The 23,979-nt window shown below is 38.4% G+C and overlaps 1 protein-coding gene across 2 annotated transcripts in view; it reads right to left on the bottom strand.

Annotated features, from left to right (window-relative positions):
* Positions 1–23,372, bottom strand: part of LRBA (LPS responsive beige-like anchor protein) — a 734,202-nt gene extending 710,830 nt beyond the window's left edge. For both annotated transcript variants that reach the window (XM_013059156.2, XM_004758045.3), the window contains exons 1-2: positions 22,849–23,372; positions 22,069–22,508 (exon numbers count right to left, since the gene is read on the bottom strand). In XM_013059156.2, coding sequence (XP_012914610.2) covers positions 22,069–22,284 — 216 coding nt within the window. In that variant the 5' untranslated portion in view covers positions 22,285–22,508; positions 22,849–23,372. The remainder of the gene's footprint in view (positions 1–22,068; positions 22,509–22,848) is intronic.
* Positions 23,373–23,979: the final 607 nt, after the last annotated feature.

Here is a 23,979-nt window from a genome sequence, read left to right as displayed (position 1 = left end):
TGTTTTGTTTTTTGTTTTTTGTTTTTTTAAGATTTTATTTATTTATTTGACAGACAGAGATCACAAGTAGGCAGAGAGGCAGGCAGAGAGAGAGAGAGAGAGAGAGAGAGGGAAGCAGGCTTCCTGCGGAGCAGGGAGCCCGATGCGGGGCTCGATCCCAGGACCCTGAGATCATGACCTGAGCCAAAGGCAGCAGCCCAAACCACTGAGCAACCCAGGCGCCTCTAAAGCATGCAGTGTTAAATCAATGAAGTTTTAAGGTAATTCATTTTCTCAAAGCTTATCACTCTTATTGTTTCTGATTATCATAAACTAATTTTTCAATTATTACAGTTCTTGAGAAACTTAGTTAAGTGATCATTTTCTACAATTCTAATACAAGCCTCCAACTTATATTAACAGTCACCTAGTACAACACAGTGTAGAAGATTCAGGCTCAAACAACCTGGGTCTAAAACCGATCTTACATCTTTAATTTCCCCAATCCTGTTTTCTCATTATAAAACAAGTTTAATAAAGTACTATGTCAAGTAGCTGTTTTGTAAATTAAATGAGATAATCCTTATAAAACACTTACGTTGGCTAAATTTAATCAACACTCAGTCACACACCCTGACTTACAGCCAGATTCAGCTTTATTACAACTGGGTCACAGGACAAAAGATTAATTTCAATCTTCCCTCCTAAAGCCCACTTGAATAATTTGATGGGAACTTTTCATGCACAATGCATTTAACCTACAGAATATAAAATCAGTGTCTAACAATATAAACTAAAAAAATATTTAGACAATATACTATGCTGAATTTAAAACTTGGCTAAACTGAGTCATTGTTTTTAAATGTCTCACTTAAAGTAAATAAAGTAAACAAATGAACAGAACAGTCTCTACTGTTCTGAAACAACACTCCTAAAAAATTAGCTCATGATCCAGGATTACTAACACCTTTGTAAACAACCCCCCTTGGAGATTATAGAACTTAACTAATAAAGAACAGAAGCAGTGTATATGAATAACTAAAGATATAAAAGAACCAAGACAAAAGAAAAAAATAGAAGATTCTATTGTTTTAAAAATACAAATTTGAAGAACTTCTAAAAATACACTCACTAAAAAGAAAAACTCATAATAGGTGAGACAAAAGATTAGATAGAAATGAAGAAACCAGAAGAAAGACACTATCACAAGACAGACTGAAAACATGAAAGATTAAGAGACATGCAGGATAGAATGGAAAAAAACTAACATGTCATGTATTAGGAGTTCCAAAATACAAATAAACTAAATAGGGCACCTGTCGGTTAAGCAGCTGCCTTTGGCTCAGGTCATCATCCTGTGGTCCTGGGACCAAACCTAGAATTGGGCTCCCAGCTCAACAGGAGTCTGCTTTTCCTTTTCCCTCTCACCCTCCCTCCTGCTTGTGCTCTCACTCTCTCTCAAATAAATTTTAAAAATCTTCCTTAAAAAAAAAAAAAATAGATAATATGAAGAAAAGCCATTATTTGTGAGAATCTCCCAGAAAAACACAAATTCTCAAATTTAGGAAGCACAATCACCAATAGATAAGTTATGGTGAAACTATTAGAACCCTAAAACCAAAGAAAAAAGTCTTTAAAAACAACCACAAAAACAGATTAGCTGTAAAGTTACGCAATTAAGACTACAACAGGGACAACTTCAATAAGAGACTAAAATGGAGAACAGAACACAATCTTGAAAATATTAAAATTATTGTCATCTAGAATTCTGCATCCAGCTAAACTATATTCAAGAACAAGGGAAATACGAGGAAATTTCTACCCAAATAATGAGTTTACCACTCAAAGACCCTCACTAAAAGAACTACTGGGCACCTGGGTGTCTCACTCCGTTAAGCATCAAACTCTTGATTTCAGCTCAGGTCATGATCTGAAGGTTGTAAAGATCAAGCCCCACATCAGACTATGTGTTGGGCCTGGAGCCTGCTTAAGATTCTCTCTCCCTCTTCCTCTGCCCCTCTGCCCCTCAAAAAATTTAAAAAAAAAAAACTACAAAGTGACACACTTCAGAAATAGAACCAAGAAACAGAGTGAGATGCAGGACATACATATGAGCCAACCACTCAGTAAACATCAGTAAATCTCAGAACTATGAAGAATATAATCTTCCTGTTCTCTAATATTCAGTGTCTCTGCCTGCAAGAAGTTTCATCCTATGAAACTCAAGCATGGCCATATGATTTCCCTCGATCAATGAAATATGTCATGTCACTTGAGAGCCTTAACTTTCAAGCCTCAAAGTTCAATATTGCACAAAGTTTGATGAAGGTAATGGAAAGATATAAGCCAAGATCCAGATTACTTATCTGTCATATTAAGGTACTTGGCCTTTACCCAGAAAAGAATGAAAAACTATAGAAAGATTTTGAAAGGAAAAATCAAATGATCAGATTTTAACTTTACATAAAATACTCCAGGAGCTGGGGCAGATATTTACAAGAAGAGACTAGAGAAGCAGGAACCAGCAAGTAAACTAATGCAACTATACAGGAAAAAAAGTGACAAGTACTGAACTAGTGCAGTATACTGAAGATGTAGAAGAGAGAAAGATACACAGAAATATTCAGCATTCCAGATCATATTCTAAACACCAACATTTAAATTTAATTACCCAGAATTATCACAGAAGAAACCAAATCACAGCCAAGGTACTGTTAAATATCACTAAAAATCTGAAGTGCAAATTCAGTTTTGGGTTTTTTTTTTTAAGATTTTTTTAAAGTAATCTCTACATCCAACATGGATCTCAAACCTACGACCCCAAGATTAAGAGTCACATGCACCACCAACTGAATAAGCCAAGCACCCCTAACTTTGGTTCTATCAAAAAAAGTCAGAATAGAAATGTACTGGCAAAACAATAAAGAACATTAAAATTTCATCCAAATGGTGGCGCCTGGGTGGCCCAATAGGTTGGACCTCTGCCTTCCGCTTCCATCGTGATTTCAGGGTCCTGGGATCGGGCCCTGCGTTGGGCTCTCCGATTGGTGGGAAGCCTGCTTCCCCCTCTCTCTGCCTGGCTCTCTGCTTATTTGTGATCTCTCTCTGTCAAATAAATAAATAAAATCTTTTTAAAAAAAAATTTTTCCACATGGCATCCTTCCCTCTCTCCACCTCCCCTGCCACCCTGCCACCCGATTCCAGGTAGGGTTCTAATAGGGTCAGAAATTAAGTACCACATTGTAGTTCACTTACATACCACCATTAGATTATTCTCCTACAAGTTTTAGATGGGTAAAAGGAGAGAAGATAAAGAATTCTTAGTAAAAGATATATGACAGACATCATCACCACCTCCTAATAATTTAATCAATGTAGTCAATATATAAAGGTCACAAAGATGACTAATTTTCAACAGACACAGGAGTAAGAATGGGGTATACTTGTAAAGTATCAGAAAATAAATCTAATTAACTGAAGGACAGATGCATAGTTAGAGAAATAGGGTACCTAGAGGCCAAAGAATTGACACTTTAAACTCCATGAGGGCGAAGTCCATACCTCTCTTATTCATTGTTTTATTCCCAGCACCCTCCTGACACCATGCCTGGTATACCATGTCTGCTACACAAATATTATCTGAATGAATGAACTGATCTGATTAAAAACAGATACATGTTTCATAGAAGAAAGCAATTTCATTTTTTTAAAGCATAAAAGAGATAGATCTAGTCAAAATAGCAACATGTAAAATTATGTTCATAGTTAATTGTCTTCTTAAATAAATGTCTTATTTGAAAATTTAAAAGCTAAACCCTAGTTAAATGTATACTTAATTTATAGGAAGAAAGGATAATCTTGTCCCATAAATTTGAGTATATGATGCTTTATTAAGTAAATCTATCATGAAAACAAATCAACTTCAAGGAAAGGTCAGATAAACATCAGAAGCCTATGAATACATCCTGACAAATAACTAAAGACAAAAACTAGTATTACCTTCTGCAACTGATAAACAAAAGCATTATCCTTTCCTACTAATGTATTCACAGTGATCAGTATATAGTCACAAAAAAAATTATTTAAGTCCCACTCTCTTGGGGAACCTGGCTGGTTCTTGATCTCAAGAGTTCACAGCCCACGTTGGGGTAGTTTACTTAAAAAATAATTAAAAAAAAAAATCAAAAAAATTTTTAAGGGGCGCCTGGGTGGCTCAGTGGGTTGAGCCACTGCCTTCGGCTCAGGTCATGGTCTCGGAGTCCTGGGATCGAGTCCCGCATCGGGCTCTCTGCTCAGCGGAGAGCCTGCTTCCCTCTCTCTCTCTCTGCCTGCCTCTCCATCTACTTGTGATTTCTCTCTGTCAAATAAATAAATAAAATCTTTAAAAAAAAAAAAAAATTTTTTAAAACCTACTTTCTGATAGGATCAATATACAAGGCCATTTAAATGCTGGAAGGTAGGCTCTTTTTTTTTGGTTAAAGATTTATTTATTTATTTATTTATTTGACAGATAAAGATCACAAGTAGACAGAGAGGCAGAGAGAGAGGAGAAAGCAGGCTCCCTGCTGAGCAGAGAGCACGGATACTGGATTGATCCTAGGACCCTGGGATCATGACCTAAGCTGAAGAGGCTTTAACCCACTGAGCCACCCAAGGCCCCCCCCCCTTCTTTTTTTTTTAAGATTTTTTTTTTGTTTGAGAGACAGAGTACACATAAGCGAGAGAGAGAGCACAAGCGGGGAGAAGGAGAGAGGCAGAGGGAGAGGGAGAAGCAGGCTCCACACTGAGCAGGGAGCACCCTGGCATTAACTGACTAACCCACCCAGGCACCCCTAAGTTAACTAAATCTTAACCATGAATGTAAAAAAGCAAATTCCAATATCTTGCATAATGATTAGCTATGTCACTAATTCCAACCAATTCAAAAATCACATTCAAAAAAAAATAATTAATTGAAATAAAAATAACAATTCACTAAAACCTCTCTTTTCTTAACATGCATTTTTGTTATTTAAAGTGGGACGGGGGGGGGGGGGCGTGGGTGGCTCAGTGGGTTAAAGCCTCTTTGGCTCAGGTCATGATCCCAGGGTCCTGGGATCCAGCCTTCCCATCAGGCTCTCTGCTCAGCAGGGGGCCTCCTTCCTCCTCTCTCTCTGCCAGCCTTTCTGCCTACTTGTGATCTCAGTTTGTCAAATAAAAAATATATATATATATATTTTAAAATTTTTAAAAATTAAAAAATAGGGGCGCCTGGGTGGCTCAGTGGGTTAAGCCACTGCCTTCGGCTCAGGTCATGATCTCAGGGTCCTGGGATCGAGTCCCGCATCGGGCTCTCTGCTCGGCAGGGAGCCTGCTTCCCTCTCTCTCTCTCTGCCTGCCTCTCTGTCTACTTGTGATTTCTCTCTGTCAAATAAATAAATAAAATCTTTAAAAAAAAAAAATTAAAAAATAAAGTAGGGTGGGGGGACCTACCTTCCACAAGACAATCTTGACTATGTTAGGCAGCTCCTAAACAATCTACTTTCCCAGAGTTATTATTCAATTACACAATTGAAAGATGCCTTAAGCCACTTTCTTACATTTAAGGTTTTTTGTAATTATAAACCATATACAGCTTAAGAGCTCAGGTTGTGGATTCCCTGAGCTTGAATCTCAGCAATATTACTTGCTCAGTGACTTGAGCTAGCTACTTATACTATCTCAGTTTCACCATTTATAAAGTGAATATTCTAATAGCACAGTCTGTTCTGCTGTAACTTACATCTTTGTCTTGCATTACCTCCTACAGGATTGTTAAAGAGTAGAAGAATGTAGGAAAAGTGTGGATGTGATCTTGGTTTATATGTAATTTTTTCCAACAGAATTAAAAAGAAATACTTGGAAATATGTAAAGATCTTATGAAAACCTAAAAATTTGCAGAATTGCTTTCCTTTAACACAAATAGTACCTGTTTTAATAACTTCAAGAACTAGTATACTTTTTCCACAATGTTCAGTATCCAACAATCTGCAAGTACAAAAGAAAAAACTGCAAAGATATTTCTCACTGTATTAAAACAATGAATTAATAAGGGAAGCCATACAGCAGAGATTTAATGTTCCTAATATTTTCATCAGGATTATCATTGATTTTTTTAGTATTCTGGTCACAAGGAGCCACAGATTTTGAATGGCACACCCCAATCCTATTTTTCACCCATAAATCCTACTATTTAGTCCACTTTTGCAGAACACAAGGTATTTTGGCAGAAACACGTAATACCTGCCTAACTGTGTGAAATATAGGAATTAAACTGGGTTAATACAGCGCACAGAACCTGGCACGCTCAGTTAGTCTTAAATATTGCTATTATCTATTATAACTCAAAATAACATTAATTTCAATTCAAAAACATATCAATTATCAACATATGTTCCCCCTACTTCAAGAGCAACAGATCATCTCACCAACACCAAAAATAAAAACTAGGAACCCAAAGAATCTTTAAAAATAGATTAAGAACCATAAATCCACCTAATGTTTTAGTAAACTAACAAAATTACCCACGCACACTTCTGACCACTGGCACTCCCCTTGCCCATCCACAGACACCTATAATAAGGAACATTATTCTAAAATGTTGTGGATTTATGGGGCGTCTGGGTGGCTCAGTGGGTTGAGCCGCTGCCTTCGGCTCGGGTCATGATCTCAGGGTCCTGGGATCGAACCCCACATTGGGCTCTCTGCTCAGTGGGGAGCCTGCTTCCCCCCCTCTCTCTGCCTGCCTCTGCCTACTTGTGATCTCTCTGTCAAATAAATAAGTAAAATCTTTAAAAAAATGAAATAAAATAAAATGTCGTGGATTTAGTGTCTGCTTTATGTCTATTAATTTCATAGAAATTTGATATAAGAAAATAAGTTGGTGATAATGTTAACCATTTTATAATACCGTTATATAATTTTCTTTAATAATTAAAATTTTTCCCGCATTTCATATACCAATCAGTCTCTTAAATCCATGCCTACTTCATTTCAAAAAAAGATTTGGATTTTTGTTTGTTTTTAAAGTTTTTTTTAAGCAATCTCTACACCCAGTGTGGGGACCAAACTCACAATCCCACGATCAAGAATCACAAGTTCTTCCAACTGAGCCAGCCAGGCACCCCTAGATTTGCTGGCACCCATTTGAAACTGATTAACTATCATATTATTATCAGGACTGTTTTTTTAAGTTTGATGTATTAACATAAAACCAACACGTTTTTTAAAAAAGCTTCGTGTTAAAACGTCTTCATATACAAATGCTATCTATAAGCTCTGAAATATAATAATTTTATTCAAGATACTAAAGCCCAAAGATCATGAAGACTAGATTCAACTATATCATATAAATAGTTGTATTTATTATATATTATACAAGTATTTTATATCTAGATTCAACTAGATATTCAATCTAGATATAAAATACTTGTATTGGGTGCCTGGGTGGCCCAGTCCTTTAAGCATGCAACTCTTGATTTTGGCTCAGGTCTGATCACAGAATCATGAGATCAAGCCCGGCATAGGACTGGCTCAGCACGAAGTCCACCTGGGATTCTCTACCTCTCCCTCTGCCACTCATCCCCCACATACATGCTGTCATAAAAAAATAAATAAATAAATAGAATTTTTAAAAGATTACATATTTATATTACCTTATGAGAAAAGTATTTTCACCCAGAAACAACAAAATCCAAACACCTCATCAGAGGCCTAATTACTTTAAATTCTCATAGCTTTCTAAGATTTACTGTAGCTTATAAAAATACCACACCAATGAAGTTAATATTCGTTGAATAAAGATAGTAGACAAAAAATATCTTTTTCAGTTCCCAAGCAATAATTGAGACCTCATTAGTTTTCATCTTTCTCTAAGAATATACATGGAAAATCCAGCCTCTCAGCTCTCTCTAAAACTATAATTTTTTTAGAATATGAATTACTAAAAGACTGATAACTCTGGTAAAAAGAAGTGTGGGAAATAAATGCAAACACCCAGATGCAATTTCTAACAAAAACTAGAGCATGAACATCAGATAGTTACATAACCTTAAAAGTCATTTGGTGTCCAATTTCCCACCCATAGTAAGAATCTGCACTAAAAAATCCCTAATATGCAAACTTCCACAAACTCCATCAAGACATTCTGTACTTGACACAGCACATTTCAGTCGCATATATTACCCTTATACAAATCCAATTAAATCATGAGAAAAGATATACAAAGATATCAGAAAAGATATACAAAGACACACAAAACACCTTTAAAATCTAAAACGAGTAGTATTTGATGCAATTAGTTTAGCAAATGAGAAAGAATTCATGTACTCTCTACATTTCTTTATTGTTTCTTTGTTTTTCACTTTGTGTATTGTCCCAACAGTTTTCAAGTCAAGACTCACTAGAAACACTCACTAAATACAAGTAGGTCTCTGAGTATATATATATATCCCATTACATGACATAATACTAGAGAAAAGAAAAAACTACTTTAAAGCAGGTTATAAGAGAATATCCTGAAAATAAACTAACAAAATTATTTCTTAGTGGTTAAACAGATATTGAGGTAACTCAAAATTTCACAATGAAAAATTCAAGCTACCTTAAAATTATCTTCATAAGAAATAGTCAGGAAATAATGAAAGAAATATGGATTAAGGTCTTAACAACATATCTTTTGCAGGAAAGAACAAAAAAAACTAGGGTTCCTAATGATTATAATTTATCAATGATAAGATTAGAAAATTTCCATTTAACAAACATTTTTGAAGTACCAACACTAAAAAATTCTAGAGGTACAAAGATAAGACAATTTACTAAGTATATAAAACAAAAATGCATTCTGAATACTTTTCTTTCACATATATAAAAAAACTATTAAAACTATTTTATTTTTTTTATCTTTTTTTTTTTTAAGATTTTATTTATTTATTTGACAGAGACTGCAGAGTGGCAGGCAGAAAGAGAGAGAGGAGTAAGCAGGCTCCCTGGAGAGCAGAGAGCCCAATGTGGGGCTGGATCCCAAGACCTTGGGATCATGACCAGAGCAGAAGGCAGAGGCTTTAACCCACTGAGCCACCCAGGCGCCCCTATTAAAACTATTTTAAAGAATATATGTTTGGAAAGAGAGACTTTATAATATAAAAATTAGATATACTAGATAAATTAGGCTAGGTCAGTTTGAAAAACAAAAAGCTTTCTCTATTCACAAATAAAAGACAAATTCTGATTTTTCAGTTTTCTAAATGATTTCTCAATTTAAAATGAACTAATTTTAATGGAAACATGAATGGGTACCTGCAGGGACTTAAATGATCAAACCTATCACTTCCAAGAAACTATGAAGCTTTTAAAATTCATCAGTTCACCTACATGTCTTTTGATTGTAAACATTAATAAACAAGCTAACAATATCTATTCATGACCTACATAAATGTTCACATACTTTGAACCATTTATTCCCGTCTAGAAATTTCAATGCACAAAGCTACCCAAAGAAGCATCAATAGCGGGGCGCCTGGGTGGCTCAGTGGGTTAAGCTGCTGCCTTCGGCTCAGGTCATGATCTCAGGGTCCTGGGATCGAGTCCCACATCGGGCTCTCTGCTCAGCAGGGAGCCTGCTTCCCTTCCTCTCTCTCTGCCTGCCTCTCTGCCTACTTGTGATCTCTCTCTCTGTCAAATAAATAAATAAATCTTTAAAAAAAAAAAAAAAAAAAGAAGCATCAATAGCAAAAAAAAAAAAAATTTTTTTTTTACTCAAATAATTCATCTCCTCCTACAGTGAAAACTATAAAACATTAAAGAAATTAAGGAAAACCACAAGAAATGGAAAGACAAGTGCATATTCATGGGATGGAAAACTCAATATTCTTCAAAGTTAACTATAGATTCAACACCTCCCCATCAAAATCCCAGCCTGCTTTTTCACAGAAACAGACAAGCTGATCCTATAACTAATGCAGAAATGCAAAGAACCAAGAATAGCCAAAACAACCTTGAAAAAAATAAATAAATAAAAAGGACACACATCCCTATTTCAAAACTTACTACAAAGCTACAGTAATTAAGACAGAGTGGCTGCTGTGGTAAAGAACAGAAATACAGATCAAAGGGAAAAAGTCCAAATAAATCCTTACACTTATGGTAAACCAATTTTTGACAAAACTCAGCAGCAAGAATACCTATTTCAACAGAGTGGTAATACCCAAATACAAAAAGGTGAATTTAGACCCTATCTCATTCTGTCACATACAAAAATCAACTTAAAATGGGAGCACCTGTCTGGCTTAGTCCGAGGGTGGGACTCTTGATCTCAAGGTGGTGAGTTTGAGTCCCATGTTGGGTATAAAGATTACTTGAACATATAAAACCTTTTTTAAAAATCAACTCAAAATGGATCACAGGCCTAGATGCAAGAGCTAAAACTATGAAACATCTTGAACACAGGATGTAAATGTTCTAAAATTAGATTGTGGTAATGCCTGCACAGCTCTGTAAACTTAATAAAAATCACTAAGTTGTTTACTAAAAACAAGTGATTTTTTTATGGTACATAAATTACACCTCAACAAAAGCACTTAAAAACAAGTCTGAAAAATCACAATGACTATTAAATAAATTCAGAAGGAGTACATAGTATACTGCAGAGCCAATAAGGCTGGTAACAGCTATATAGAAACAAAAAATTTTAAGGTTGGAATATGATGATTTAACTATCTAAACTACAGATCTTAAAATAACAGTAAATACTTATAATAGCACTCAATGTGCCACACATTATTTTAAATGTTTTACAAGTATTTATTCATATAATCCTAAGTGTAGTTTCCCCCTTGTACAGAGGAAAAACTATGGTACAAAGAGTTTTTTAAAACTTGCTCAAAATCGCAATAGGATGTTGAGTTCATGAATGACTTTTTTCCTCTTTAAACAAATACCTTTGAAAAGAATAGTGGACATTATCGGTTGCTTATCCAACTATTCATTTACCCTTTCAATTTTTTTTTTAAAGATTTTATTTGAGAGAGAGAGGGAGAGAGTGCATGCATGCAAGCATCCAAGGGGCAGAGGAAGAAAGAATCCCAACCAGGCTCTACACCCAGCATGGAGACTGACTCAGGGCTAGACCCCAGGACCCCAAGAATATGACCTGAGCCAAAGTCAGACATTTAACCAACTGAGCCTCCCAGGCACCCCTACCCTTTCAATCTCTTGCCCAGATTTTTATTTGCGTATCCACCTCTCACCAGACAGGCCACGTAGTTCAGAGAAAATTAACCCCATCCTTAGGTATAGTAGTTGGCCCCGGTTTGCTTAAGCCAATCAACCATTTCAATGACCACAGTCACTCTTTCAGTAATCAGGTCCAGACCCTTATTTGGAATGTTAGGACACTGAGGCTCTCCCAAGAGATGTGAACAAAAATATATATGGTCCCAACCACCACTGGCAGCCTTCCTACAATCATGAGAGGAACAGCAACAGACTGAAGAAAGCAGAACTTTCGAAACGGAAAGAAAGTGATCTTTAATATTACTGTATTACCGTAAGTCTTGCCCTACCTTTGGACTTGGAGATAAATAAGCCTATAAATCCTTTTTACTGTGTTTAAAACCAGTTCAAGTTTCCTATTACTTATAACATGATGTACAAATTTATGGGGGTTGGGGGAGAACATTAAGAAGCATTTTGTGCTATTATCTTTTTTTTATTCTTTTAAACTTGCTAATTTGTTACTATCTTTCTAATAAATGTTCATATAAACGCTTGAAAAATAACTACCTGCAATTTTATATGTCTCACACAGTAGTTTGCAGTATTTTAATAGGACATTTAAAAATGTTATTTTTTTAAATATTAATTTCCAATTCTTCCTGGAAAATCAAAAGGTATGACACCTTTGGGCCCATGTTACTATCGTCCAACAACAAACCAGAATGGAACAGAAGCTGCCTTTCTAAGTCTATAAGCACACCCTCTGCAGACAGTCAATACGAACGGAACCTCTATGTGATATGCTCAGCTCCTATAGTTATTGTAAGTTTGCACCATTAATATCTTTAGCAGGACCTATATCAAATAACATATAGTGGGTCATGAAAAATTATATTCCACTTTTTAAGATTTAACATTTTAATTAAAATAATATACTTTTTAAACAAGTTTTATTAAAACATGTATTTGTCACTAGCCCATGGGAAACACTTTTCTTGAATTGAATACCTTTAAAGGCCTGATGGAAGTTAAACTCAGCAGCAAGTCTCTGAAAACATGCCAATACCTTAATTTTTCTGGGTCCAAATGTCTGACAAATTAGTTTAGCACACAGATAAGAAAAAATGAAATGGTTTAAAGCTGCAACTAGAAAAACGTAAAAGTTGCCTAGAAGTTTGAAACACTTGAATACAAAGGTGTACTATTAATCAAAACCTTTAAAACAGATTTGCAAGAGAAATTATAAGAACAGTGGTAAATTTCAAAGGAATTTTAGTCAAGTTACAGTAAGGTCAAGCTACATTAGCAAATTTAGGAGAGAGCACTTTGTAAAGATCTCTGGATGTATGGCTCAACCACTAATTTGGACAACTCCAGGGAAAGGGAAGTTATTAATTTTAACAGCACAGACATTATTACTTTAAGTAGCTAACATGTAATCAGTAAAAAAACAATCAGTAGGACATGATCTATTTTAACAAAATGCATCAAAAATAGGAAAAAGTTATAATTGCTATAAATAGTAGTTTAAACTTACTAATGAAAAATCCAGTGAAGATAGTAGAATAAAGCAGAACACACATAAGGAAGGATTCAGTCATACTGGTAATATACTGGGCTAAGTAAGCCAGACTCACAGGGCTTATATCATTGTAAGACTTAATAACTTACACATATTACATATTCTTCTGTCTGTATTCTAGTTTTTCACAATTTTATACATTTTAATCCAATATACTGACTATAAAAAGTGTAATGATAAACTTTCTACATCTGCATGCCAAGTAAAGAAACAACTGAATGGCCAGAAAAATGTTTTTGCTTTAAAGCTGTTTTTTGTTTTACTCTTTAAAGCAGTTTTGTGAAAGCTATTGGAATGTTAGAGGAAGAAATGGGGGGCACCTGTGTAGCACAGTCAGTTAAGCCTTGGATTGACTTAGGCTCACATGATGATCTCGGGGTCATGAGATCAATCCCCAAGTCAGGTAAATCTGCTGAAGATTCCTTCCCTCTCCCTCTGCCCTTCTCCATCCCCCCAGCTCATGCTCATTCTCTCTTAAAAAAAAAAAAGAAGAAGAAGAAGAATTGAATTATACTGATGGAGAGTTCATCATTAATATTAGGTGTCCTTATATGAGGAAAGTTATACCTGAGCTATAAATACCTGCTCAGAGAAGCAAACAATTCTATATCAACTCAACAGACAGATGTACTCCTAGAAAGGTGGCCATTCTAAGAATCACCAAATAGTAGGCAATCTACTCAACCTTTCAGTGTCTCTGTCTACTCATCCATAAAATGAGATATATATTAAACAGTTGTTCAAAGAATTTAAAAACATATGTAAATCACTTGACCCACTGCCTGGCAAATAGTAAACATCATAACATTTGTAAAATCATGATTATTAATATTTCCTTCTTTAAGCAGAATTAAGATTAAAGCTGATAACTATCAGGAAATATTTAGGTGCTGTAGAACTAACAATGTTGAGATGGACTAGCTTATCAGATTCCCAAAACTTCAGTTCTCAAGATTTTCTAAAGACTGGCCAAGACCATACATATCCATGAAGGAACATGTAAAGTACTGTAAGGTAGAATGGAAAAGGGAGGAACTAATCTAATTCTGTGCTCTACATAAGAAGAGAATGACCGTAAGTAAAGAAGAGGTGTAACTGAACAGAGTTTCCCTCTCCTTTATAAGGGACACCTATTACTCTGAAAACATACAGCTGTGCAGAATTTAACCAATAATCTTGTATCTCTAACAGGCCTACAATTATAGACAGCATATAAGTAAACCATTTCTTCAGGATTTGGATTTTCCTTAATAAAATGCAGATGACTCATATTTGGTGATCCACCTTCACACAGGGCATTCTAAAGGAGTTGGAATCCTCTTTCTGCCAGAAGAATGTTGTATTTCATACACAAACAACTAATTATGGGCTATATCACTACCACAGATTTCTGTCTGTCACCCAAGGAAGATGACGTTTAGAAACAGAAAAAGGAGGTCAAGATGGCGGAGAAGTAGCAAGCTGAGACTGCTTCAGCTAGCCGGAGATCAGCTAGATAGCTTATCTAAAGATTGCAAACACCTGAAAATCCATCGGCAGATCGAAGAGAAGAAGAACAGCAATTCTGGAAACAGAAAATCAGCCACTTTCTGAAAGGTAGGACCGGCGGAGAAGTGAATCCAAAGCGACGGGAAGATAGACCCCGGAGGGAGGGGCCGGCTCCCGGCAAGCGGCGGAGCAACCGGGCACAAAATCAGGACTTTTAAAAGTCTGTTCCGCTGAGGGACATCGCTCCAGAGGCTAAACCGGGGCGAAGCCCACGCGGGGTCAGCGTGGCCTCAGGTCCCGCAGGGTCACAGAAGGATCGGGGGTGTCTGAGTGTCGCAGAGCTTGCGGGTATTGGAACGGGAAAGCCGGCTACAGAGACAGAGCTGACAGTAAGCTCGCAGCTCCGTGTTACCTTGAACCGGTCGCAGGCTCGGTGAGCTCGGAGCGCGGCCGGAGGTCAGGCAGACGGGAGTAACTGGGCGCTGTTCTCTGAGGGCGCACTGAGGAGTGGGGCCCCGGGCTCTCGGCTCCTCCGGGCCGGAGACCAGGAGGCCGCCATTTGTATTCCCGTCCTCTGGAACTCTACGGAAAGCGCTCAGGGAACAAAAGCTCCTGAAAGCAAACCCGAGCGGATTACTCACCCCGGCCCCGGGTAAGGGCGGTGTAATTCCGCCTGGGGCAAAGACACTTGAGAATCACTACAACAGGCCCCCTCCCCCAGAAGATCAACAAGAAATCCAGCCGAGACCAAGTTCACCTACCAAGGAGTGCGGTTTCAATACCAAGGAGAGCAGCAGAATTCCAGAGGAGGAGAAAGCCAAGCACGGAACTCATGGCTTTTTTCCTGTGATTTTTTTTAGTCTTGCAGTTAATTTAATTTTTTCTTTTTACATTTTTTTTTTTTCTCGCCTTCGGGTAAAATTTTTTTTTTTTTTTAACTGTTACCTTTTTCTTTTTTAACGATTTTTTACTAGTTTATCTAATATATATATATATATTTTTTACATTTTTTCTTAGGTGTTTTCTTTTTTAAAAATTCTTTTCTTTTCTTTTTTTTTTTTTTTTTTTTTTTTTTTTTTTTTCTTTTTTCTCTCTTCCTTTTTGAACCTCTTTTTATCCCCTTTCTCCCCACTCACGATTTTGGATCTCTTCTAATTTGGTTTTTTTAAAGCATATTTTCCTGGGGTTGTTGCCACCCTTTTAGTATTTTACTTGCCCCTTCATTTACTCTTATCTGGACAAAATGACAAGACGTAAAAATTCAACACAAAAAAAAGAACAAGAGGCAGTACCGAAGGCTAGGGACCTAATCAATACAGACATCGGTAATATGTCAGATCTAGAGTTCAGAATGACAATTCTCAAGGTTCTAGCCGGGCTCGAAAAAGGCATGGAAGATATTAGAGAAACCCTCTCGAGAGATATAAAAGCCCTCTCTGGAGAAATAAAAGAACTAAAATCTAACCAAGTTGAAATCAAAAAAGCTATTAATGAGGTGCAATCAAAAATGGAGGCTCTCGCTGCTAGGATAAATGAGGCAGAAGAAAGAATTAGTGATATAGAAGACCAAATGACAGAGAATAAAGAAGCTGATCAAAAGAGGGACAAACAGCTACTGGACCACGAGGGGAGAATTCGAGAGATAAGTGACACCATAAGACGAAACAACATTAGAATAATTGGGATTCCAGAAGAAGAAGAAAGTGAGAGGGGAGCAGAAGGTATACTGGAGAGAATTATTGGGGAGAATTTCCCCAATATGGCAAAGGGAACGAGCATCAAAATTCAGGAGGTTCAGAGAATGCCCCTCAAAATCAATAAGAATAGGCCCACACCCCGTCACCTAATAGTAAAATTTACAAGTCTCAATGACAAAGAGAAAATCCTGAAAGCAGCCCGGGAAAAGAAGTCTGTAACATACAATGGTAAAAATATTAGATTGGCAGCTGACTTATCCACAGAGACCTGGCAGGCCAGAAAGAGCTGGCATGATATTTTCAGAGCACTAAACGAGAAAAACATGCAGCCAAGAATACTATATCCAGCTAGGCTATCATTGAAAATAGAAGGAGAGATTAAAAGCTTCCAGGACAAACAACAACTGAAAGAATTTGCAAATACCAAACCAGCTCTACAGGAAATCTTGAAAGGGGTCCTCTAAGCAAAGAGAGAGCCTACAAGTGGTAGATCAGAAAGGAACAGAGACCATATACAGTAACAGTCACCTTACAGGCAATACAATGGCACTAAATTCATATCTCTCAATAGTTACCCTGAATGTGAATGGGCTAAATGCCCCTGTCAAAAGACACAGGGTATCAGAATGGATAAAAAAACAAAACCCATCTATATGTTGCCTCCAAGAAACACATTTTTTAAGCCCGAAGACACCTCCAGATTTAAAGTGAGGGGGTGGAAAGAATTTACCATGCTAATGGACATCAGAAGAAAGCAGGAGTGGCAATCCTTATATCAGATCAATTAGATTTTAAGCCAAAGACTATAATAAGAGATGAGGAAGGACACTATATCATACTCAAAGGGTCTGTCCAACAAGAATATTTAACAATTTTAAATATCTATGCCCCCAATGTGGGAGCAGCCAACTATATAAACCAATTAATAACAAAATCAAAGAAACACATCAACAATAATACAATGATAGTAGGGGACTTTAACACTCCCCTCACTGAAATGGACAGGTCATCCAAGCAAAAGATCAGCAAGGATATAAAGGCCTTAAATGACACACTGGACCAGATGGACATCACAGATATATTCAGAATATTTCATCCCAAAGCAACAGAATACACATTCTTCTCTAGTGCACATGGAACATTCTCCAGAATAGATCACATCCTCGGTCCTAAATCAGGACTCAACCGGTATCAAAAGATTGGGATCATTCCCTGCATATTTTCAGACCACAATGCTCTAAAGCTAGAACTCAACCACAAAAGGAAGTTTGGAAAGAACCCAAATACATGGAGACTAAACAGTATCCTTCTAAAGAATGAATGGGTCAACCGGGAAATTAAAGAAGAATTGAAAAAAATCATGGAAACAAATGATAATGAAAATACAACGGTTCAAAATCTGTGGGACACAACAAAGGCAGTCCTGAGAGGAAAATATATAGCGGTACAAGCCTTTCTCAAGAAACAAGAAAGGTCTCAGGTACACAACCTAACCCTACACCTAAAGGAGCTGGAGAAAGAACAAGAAAGAAACCCTAAGCCCAGCAGGAGAAGAGAAATCATAAAGATCAGAGCAGAAATCAATGAAATAGAAACCAAAAAAACAATAGAACAAATCAACGAAACTAGGAGCTGGTTCTTTGAAAGAATTAATAAAATTGATAAACCCCTGGCCCGACTTATCAAAAAGAAAAGAGAAAGGACCCAAATAAATAAAATCATGAATGAAAGAGGAGAGATCACAACTAACACCAAAGAAATACAAACTATTATAAGAACATACTATGAGCAACTCTACGGCAATAAATTTGACAATCTGGAAGAAATGGATGCATTCCTAGAAACATATAAACTACCACAACTGAACCAGGAAGAAATAGAAAGCCTGAACAGACCCATAACCAGTAAGGAGATTGAAACAGTCATTAAAAATCTCCAAACAAACAAAAGCCCAGGGCCAGACGGCTTCCCGGGGGAATTCTACCAAACATTTAAAGAAGAACTAATTCCTATTCTCCTGAAACTGTTCCAAAAAATAGAAATGGAAGGAAAACTTCCAAACTCATTTTATGAGGCCAGCATCACCTTGATCCCAAAACCAGACAAGGATCCCACCAAAAAAAGAGAGCTATAGACCGATATCCTTGATGAACACAGATGCGAAAATACTCAACAAAATACTAGCCAATAGGATTCAACAGTACATTAAAAAGATTATTCACCACGACCAAGTGGGATTTATTCCAGGGCTGCAAGGTTGGTTCAACATCCGCAAATCAGTCAATGTGATACAACACATCAATAAAAGTAAGAACAAGAACCATATGATACTCTCAATAGATGCTGAAAAAGCATTTGACAAAGTACAACATCCCTTCCTGATCAAAACTCTTCAAAGTGTAGGGATAGAGGGCACATACCTCAATATCATCAAAGCCATCTATGAAAAACCCACCGCAAATATCATTCTCAATGGAGAAAAACTGAAAGCTTTTCCGCTAAGGTCAGGAACACGGCAGGGATGTCCATTATCACCACTGCTATTCAACATCGTACTAGAGGTCCTAGCCTCAGCAATCAGACAACAAAAGGAAATTAAAGGCATCCAAATCGGCAAAGAAGAAGTCAAATTATCACTCTTCGCAGATGATATGATACTATATGTGGAAAACCCAAAAGAATGCACTCCAAAAACTGCTAGAACTTATACAGGAATTCAGTAAAGTGTCAGGATATAAAATCAATGCACAGAAATCAGTTGCATTTCTCTACACCAACAGCAAGACAGAAGAAAGAGATATTAAGGAGTCAATCCCATTTACAATTGCATCCAAAACCATAAGATACCTAGGAATAAACCTAACCAAAGAGACACAGAATCTATACTCAGAAAACTATAAAGTACTCATGAAAGAAATTGAGGAAGACACAAAGAAATGGAAAAATGTTCCATGCTCCTGGATTGGAAGAATAAATATTGTGAAAATGTCTATGCTACCTAAAGCAATCTACACATTTAATGCAATTCCTATCAAAGTACCATCCATCTTTTTCAAAGAAATGGAACAAATAATTCTAAAATTTATATGGAACCAGAAAAGACCTCGAATAGCCAAAGGGATATTGAAAAAGAAAGCCAACGTTGGTGGCATCACAATTCCGGACTTCAAGCTCTATTACAAAGCTGTCATCATCAAGACAGCATGGTACTGGCACAAAAACAGACACATAGATCAATGGAACAGAATAGAGAGCCCAGAAATAGACCCTCAAATCTATGGTCAACTAATCTTCGACAAAGCAGGAAAGAATGTCCAATGGAAAAAAAGACAGCCTTTTCAATAAATGGTGCTGGGAAAAATTGGACAGCCACATGCAGAAAAATGAAATTGGACCATTTCCTTACACCACACACAAAAATAGACTCAAAATGGATGAAGGACCTCAATGTACGAAAGGAATCCATCAAAATCCTTGAGAACACGGGCAGCAACCTCTTCGACCTCTGCCGCAGCAACATCTTCCTAGGAACAACGCAAAAGGCAAGGGAAGCAAGGGAAAAAATGAACTACTGGGATTTCATCAAGATCAAAAGCTTTTGCACAGCAAAGGAAACAGTTAACAAAATCAAAAGACAACTGACAGAATGGGAGAAGATATTTGCAAACGACATATCAGATAAAGGACTAGTGTCCAGAATCTATAAAGAACTTAGCAAACTCAACACCCAAAGAACAAATAATCCAATCAAGAAATGGGCAGAAGACATGAACAGACATTTCTGCAAAGAAGACATCCAGATGGCCAACAGACACATGAAAAAGTGCTCCATATCACTCGGCATCAGGGAAATACAAATCAAAACCACAATGAGATATCACCTCACACCAGTCAGAATGGCTAAAATCAACAAGTCAGGAAATGACAGATGCTGGCGAGGATGCGGAGAAAGGGGAACCCTCCTACACTGTTGGTGGGAATGCAAGCTGGTGCAGCCACTCTGGAAAACAGCATGGAGGTTCCTCAAAATGTTGAAAATAGAACTGCCCTATGACCCAGCAATTGCACTACTGGGTATTTACCCTAAAGATACAAATGTAGTGATCCAAAGGGACACATGCACCCGAATGTTTATAGCAGCAATGTCCACAATAGCCAAACTATGGAAAGAACCTAGATGTCCATCAACAGATGAATGGATCAAGAAGATGTGGTATATATACACAATGGAATACTATGCAGCCATCAAAAGAAATGAAATCTTGCCATTTGCAACAACATGGATGGAACTAGAGCGTATCATGCTTAGCGAAATAAGTCAAGCAGAGAAAGACAACTATCATATGATCTCCCTGATATGAGGAAGTGGTGATGCAACATGGAGGCTTAAGTGGGTAGAAGAATAAATGAAACAAGATGGGATTGGGAGGGAGACAAACCATAAGTGACTCTTAATCTCACAAAACAAACTGAGGGTTGCCGGGGGGAGGGGGTTTGGGAGAAGGGGGTGGGATTATGGACATTGGGGAGGGTATGTGATTTGGTGAGTGCTGTGAAGTGTGTAAACCTGGTGATTCACAGACCTGTACCCCTGGGGATAAAAATATATGTTTATAAAAATAAAAAATTATAAAAAAAAAAAAAAAAAAAAAAAAAAGAAACAGAAAAAGGAATCTTAAAAAAAAAGTCTATTTTCAAGTCTATTTTGAGGTAAAGGAATGAATCAATTTACCATTTATCTCTTTGAGACTTACAAACTTCTAAAGACCACAAACACACTAGATCCCCAAAGTTTAATAATTGTTAAAACTGGATAATGGATACTAGAGAACTATCCTGTTTTTGTATATATGTGAACATTTCCATAATATATAGGTTTTTAAAAATGTGTATATATGTGTCTGTTCTTTCTAAATAAACAAATAAAATGGTAGAGAAATACCCTATTGGAGTTTTTATACTCCAAAAGTAAGTGAATTTCATTTAGCTCCTTTCTCATTCTAGAAGTTGTACTGCAGGTGACCAGACTATTAGTAAAGGTCTAGTTAAGGAAATAATTAACTGCCCTGGAATAAAACAAGCCTAATCTTGAAAACACAGAAGCAAAAGGGAAGAGTACTAAATAGTTATTACAGCATTATACATTCATATTTGTTCCAATCCGTTATCTTCCTAACACAGGTAAGTAGGCAGAAGAGGTGGAAGTATTTTTAAGGCCAAACTTACTTTTCATTCCATAAACTGATGGGCAACAGAAGTTGCAGTACAGAAATCTAAAACACCCCCATTAGAAATAACCATTTTTAAGAATGGAGTAGAGAAAAAGTATTGCATATCCACCTTTCAAAAATAACAAAGTTCTGAGTATAACCAGCAGCTTCCAAAGACCAAATATGCCTTATAGTTAGACATGCATTTACTAAAGAAATAGATTTGGTTAGACTGATTCTGCCACAATCCTCTTTTCAAACTGCCATTCAATTTTCACAAGATGTAACCCAAATCCATTCCAAAATTCAATTTTTGTTAATTATGTCTAAAATAAAACTGATCAAAATATAAATACTGACTTTGTAGCAAATTAATCTTTCATCATGAACAAATCTTTGTTCATCTATGAACAAAACTTTCATGTTCAAAACTTACAGCAAAATGCAACCTAGGCCAACTCAAAAGAGTAAGTAAGTACATAGGGCATTTATTTCTCAAGTCCAAAAAAAGACAAAAATATCTTTAAAATGTTGAAGAGGAATGCAGACTTAGTTACATACATCCCAAGAAAAAACAATGTTTATATAATAAAACTTCCCCACTGGAACCCCCACAAAATACTTCCAAGCGACAATTATTTCCTTAGCACAAAAGTGGTACCGGTTCAGTTTCACAAAACCTGAAGCACCTACATTTACATAATTCCTCTTAAATTGAAAAATACAAAAAATTCTTTCATTTAGGTCAGCAGAATTTTGTGCTTCCATCCATGGAAAAAGCCATCATCAGTCTGAGTCAAGCACATGGCTCCAGCTTCAACGTCTAGTTCCCCAACCTACTCATAAGAATATATGCTTACAAAATAGGTATCTACTTACCAGGTTAAAGACAGTTTCTACAATATCCCTATTGGATACTTCTCCAACTTCAACCAACCCCGTCAACACGGCAAATTTCATTCTGATGCCCCTGATGGGGAGCCCTGGTTTCAGGGACAATGCACCCTCTTCAGCAGAGGTTTCTTCTTTCCCTCCACCTCCCCCGTCATCACCTGTTGGTGGCGGGGAAGGGACATTATTGTCTTCACTAGCCATTGCTAGCTAGTTCGCGAGAAAGGACAACTCAGAGTCACTACGGGACAGCAGTTGCAGCACTAGGAATAAGCACACACACGCAACACAACAGGAAAAGGGTCACTCTTCCAAGTTGTGGAGAAACCCCAAAAGCAGTTGATGGGGAAAGTCCTTGGAGTCGCCCTCCTCCTCTTGGAGAATATTTGTCCAATCTCTCTCCCCGAGGCTGACAACAACGCCAAACCCTATTGGAAGATTAGATAAATGTTAAATACGCTAGGTTTTGTTTTAGGGTTTCGTGGGGGGGAGAGGGAAATAGTTACTGTCTGTCAAATAAGTTGCTAAAGGGACCCTACTACCAGCCACCCGCTACCCTCCCTGGCTCAAAGAGGTAGGTTCTGACTGAAGGCGGGTTCAAGAGGCCCCTGAACAGGTTCACTCCTCCCCCACACTCTCGCAGGTTCCAGGCGCAGGGCTACCTCTCCTCACAGGTGCACGGAAAGAGAAACTGTCGCTGGGAAATGAAGGGTCCGAGGAAAAGAGGGGGTCCCCAAGCTACCACATAAGTAGAAAGTTCCTCCTCACCCAGATACTCCGGACTCGTCCTCACCCCCCGCCAGGGAGCCGCGAGACGGAGGTGGCGGCGGAGATCCAGGGCAGGAAAAGGCGGGGGAAGGGGGCGGTGATTACTCTCAACGCTCGGCCCAGGGGGAGGAGTGGAGCACTCAAGCACCTGAGGTTCGACGGCGAGAGGAGGGGAGGTGTGTGTTGTGGCTAGGAGGGAGGAGAGGCCCGGCGGCGAAGGCGAGGAAGGGAGGGAGGAGAGAGGTCAGTGCACCTGGTCGCAGCCTCCAAGTTTCCCTAGTCCGCTCCCCGGGAGTCCGCGGCTGCACAGAACTCCATGGCTTCCTGGCCCACCCGACCCCTGCGCTGAGCCTTTGCAAAAACAGCCGCCCTGGCGCTATGGACACCCCGGCTGAGGCTGCCAGCGGTGGTGAGATTGCTACTACCACAGCTCGCTCCCCCACGGCTCGCACGAATGTCCCTGTACCCACTGAAGCTACTCCTCGCCGCCATGACAGCGCCGAGGGCTGCCGGGCGCGGCGTGCGCGTGCGCGAGCGCGCGGGACGGTGGGGCGGGCGCCCGCGAAGGCGGGGGCAACCGTGTGGCGGGGTGGGGAAGCGCGGGCGGCCTAGGGGGGCGCGAAAGGGCGGAGGTGCTAGGCGCGGGCTTGCAGGCGGGACTACGTGTGAGGGTGGGCACCCTAGCGGGAGCGTTGCCCAGATTACACCATGTGTCTCTCGGACCGGCAAGAAGAGACATTTCCTTCCAGGAGCCGACTCTCTCCACACACGCACACATAACACCTACCACCCCCCGACCTGGGAAGGTGTTTTGACAAGTGCTGAGGTGATTCTGAAGCTTCTTCCGTTGTTAAGTTACCGTAGGGTATCCTAGCGCGGAGAGAACCCGCCTCAGGTTTCCAAGGTGTTTTCTTGGACTTGAAGAAGGACACCTGAGGGACTGCTACGATGAGCCAGAGAAGTGGCAGCGCTGGAGCCAGCGAGGCTGCTTTCCTTGTCTAAAGGGAGCAGAGAGTCCCCACCCCTGACTGCTTTCAGCTGCTGCCCGCCCGCGGCGCTCGGCGAAGACTTGGAGAGAAATTTCCACTGGGATGCCCCAGCAGCTGCCACCAATTGGAAGAGGGTGGGAGG

The sequence above is a fragment of the Mustela putorius genome, unplaced genomic scaffold, assembly GCF_011764305.1.
Source record: "Mustela putorius furo isolate JIRA1106 unplaced genomic scaffold, ASM1176430v1.1 tig00000242_pilon_pilon_pilon, whole genome shotgun sequence".
In the NCBI taxonomy this organism is placed as follows: Eukaryota; Metazoa; Chordata; class Mammalia; order Carnivora; family Mustelidae; genus Mustela; species Mustela putorius.
The sequence above is the reverse complement of the archived record's forward strand: the minus strand, read 5'-3'. Positions and strand labels throughout refer to the sequence as shown.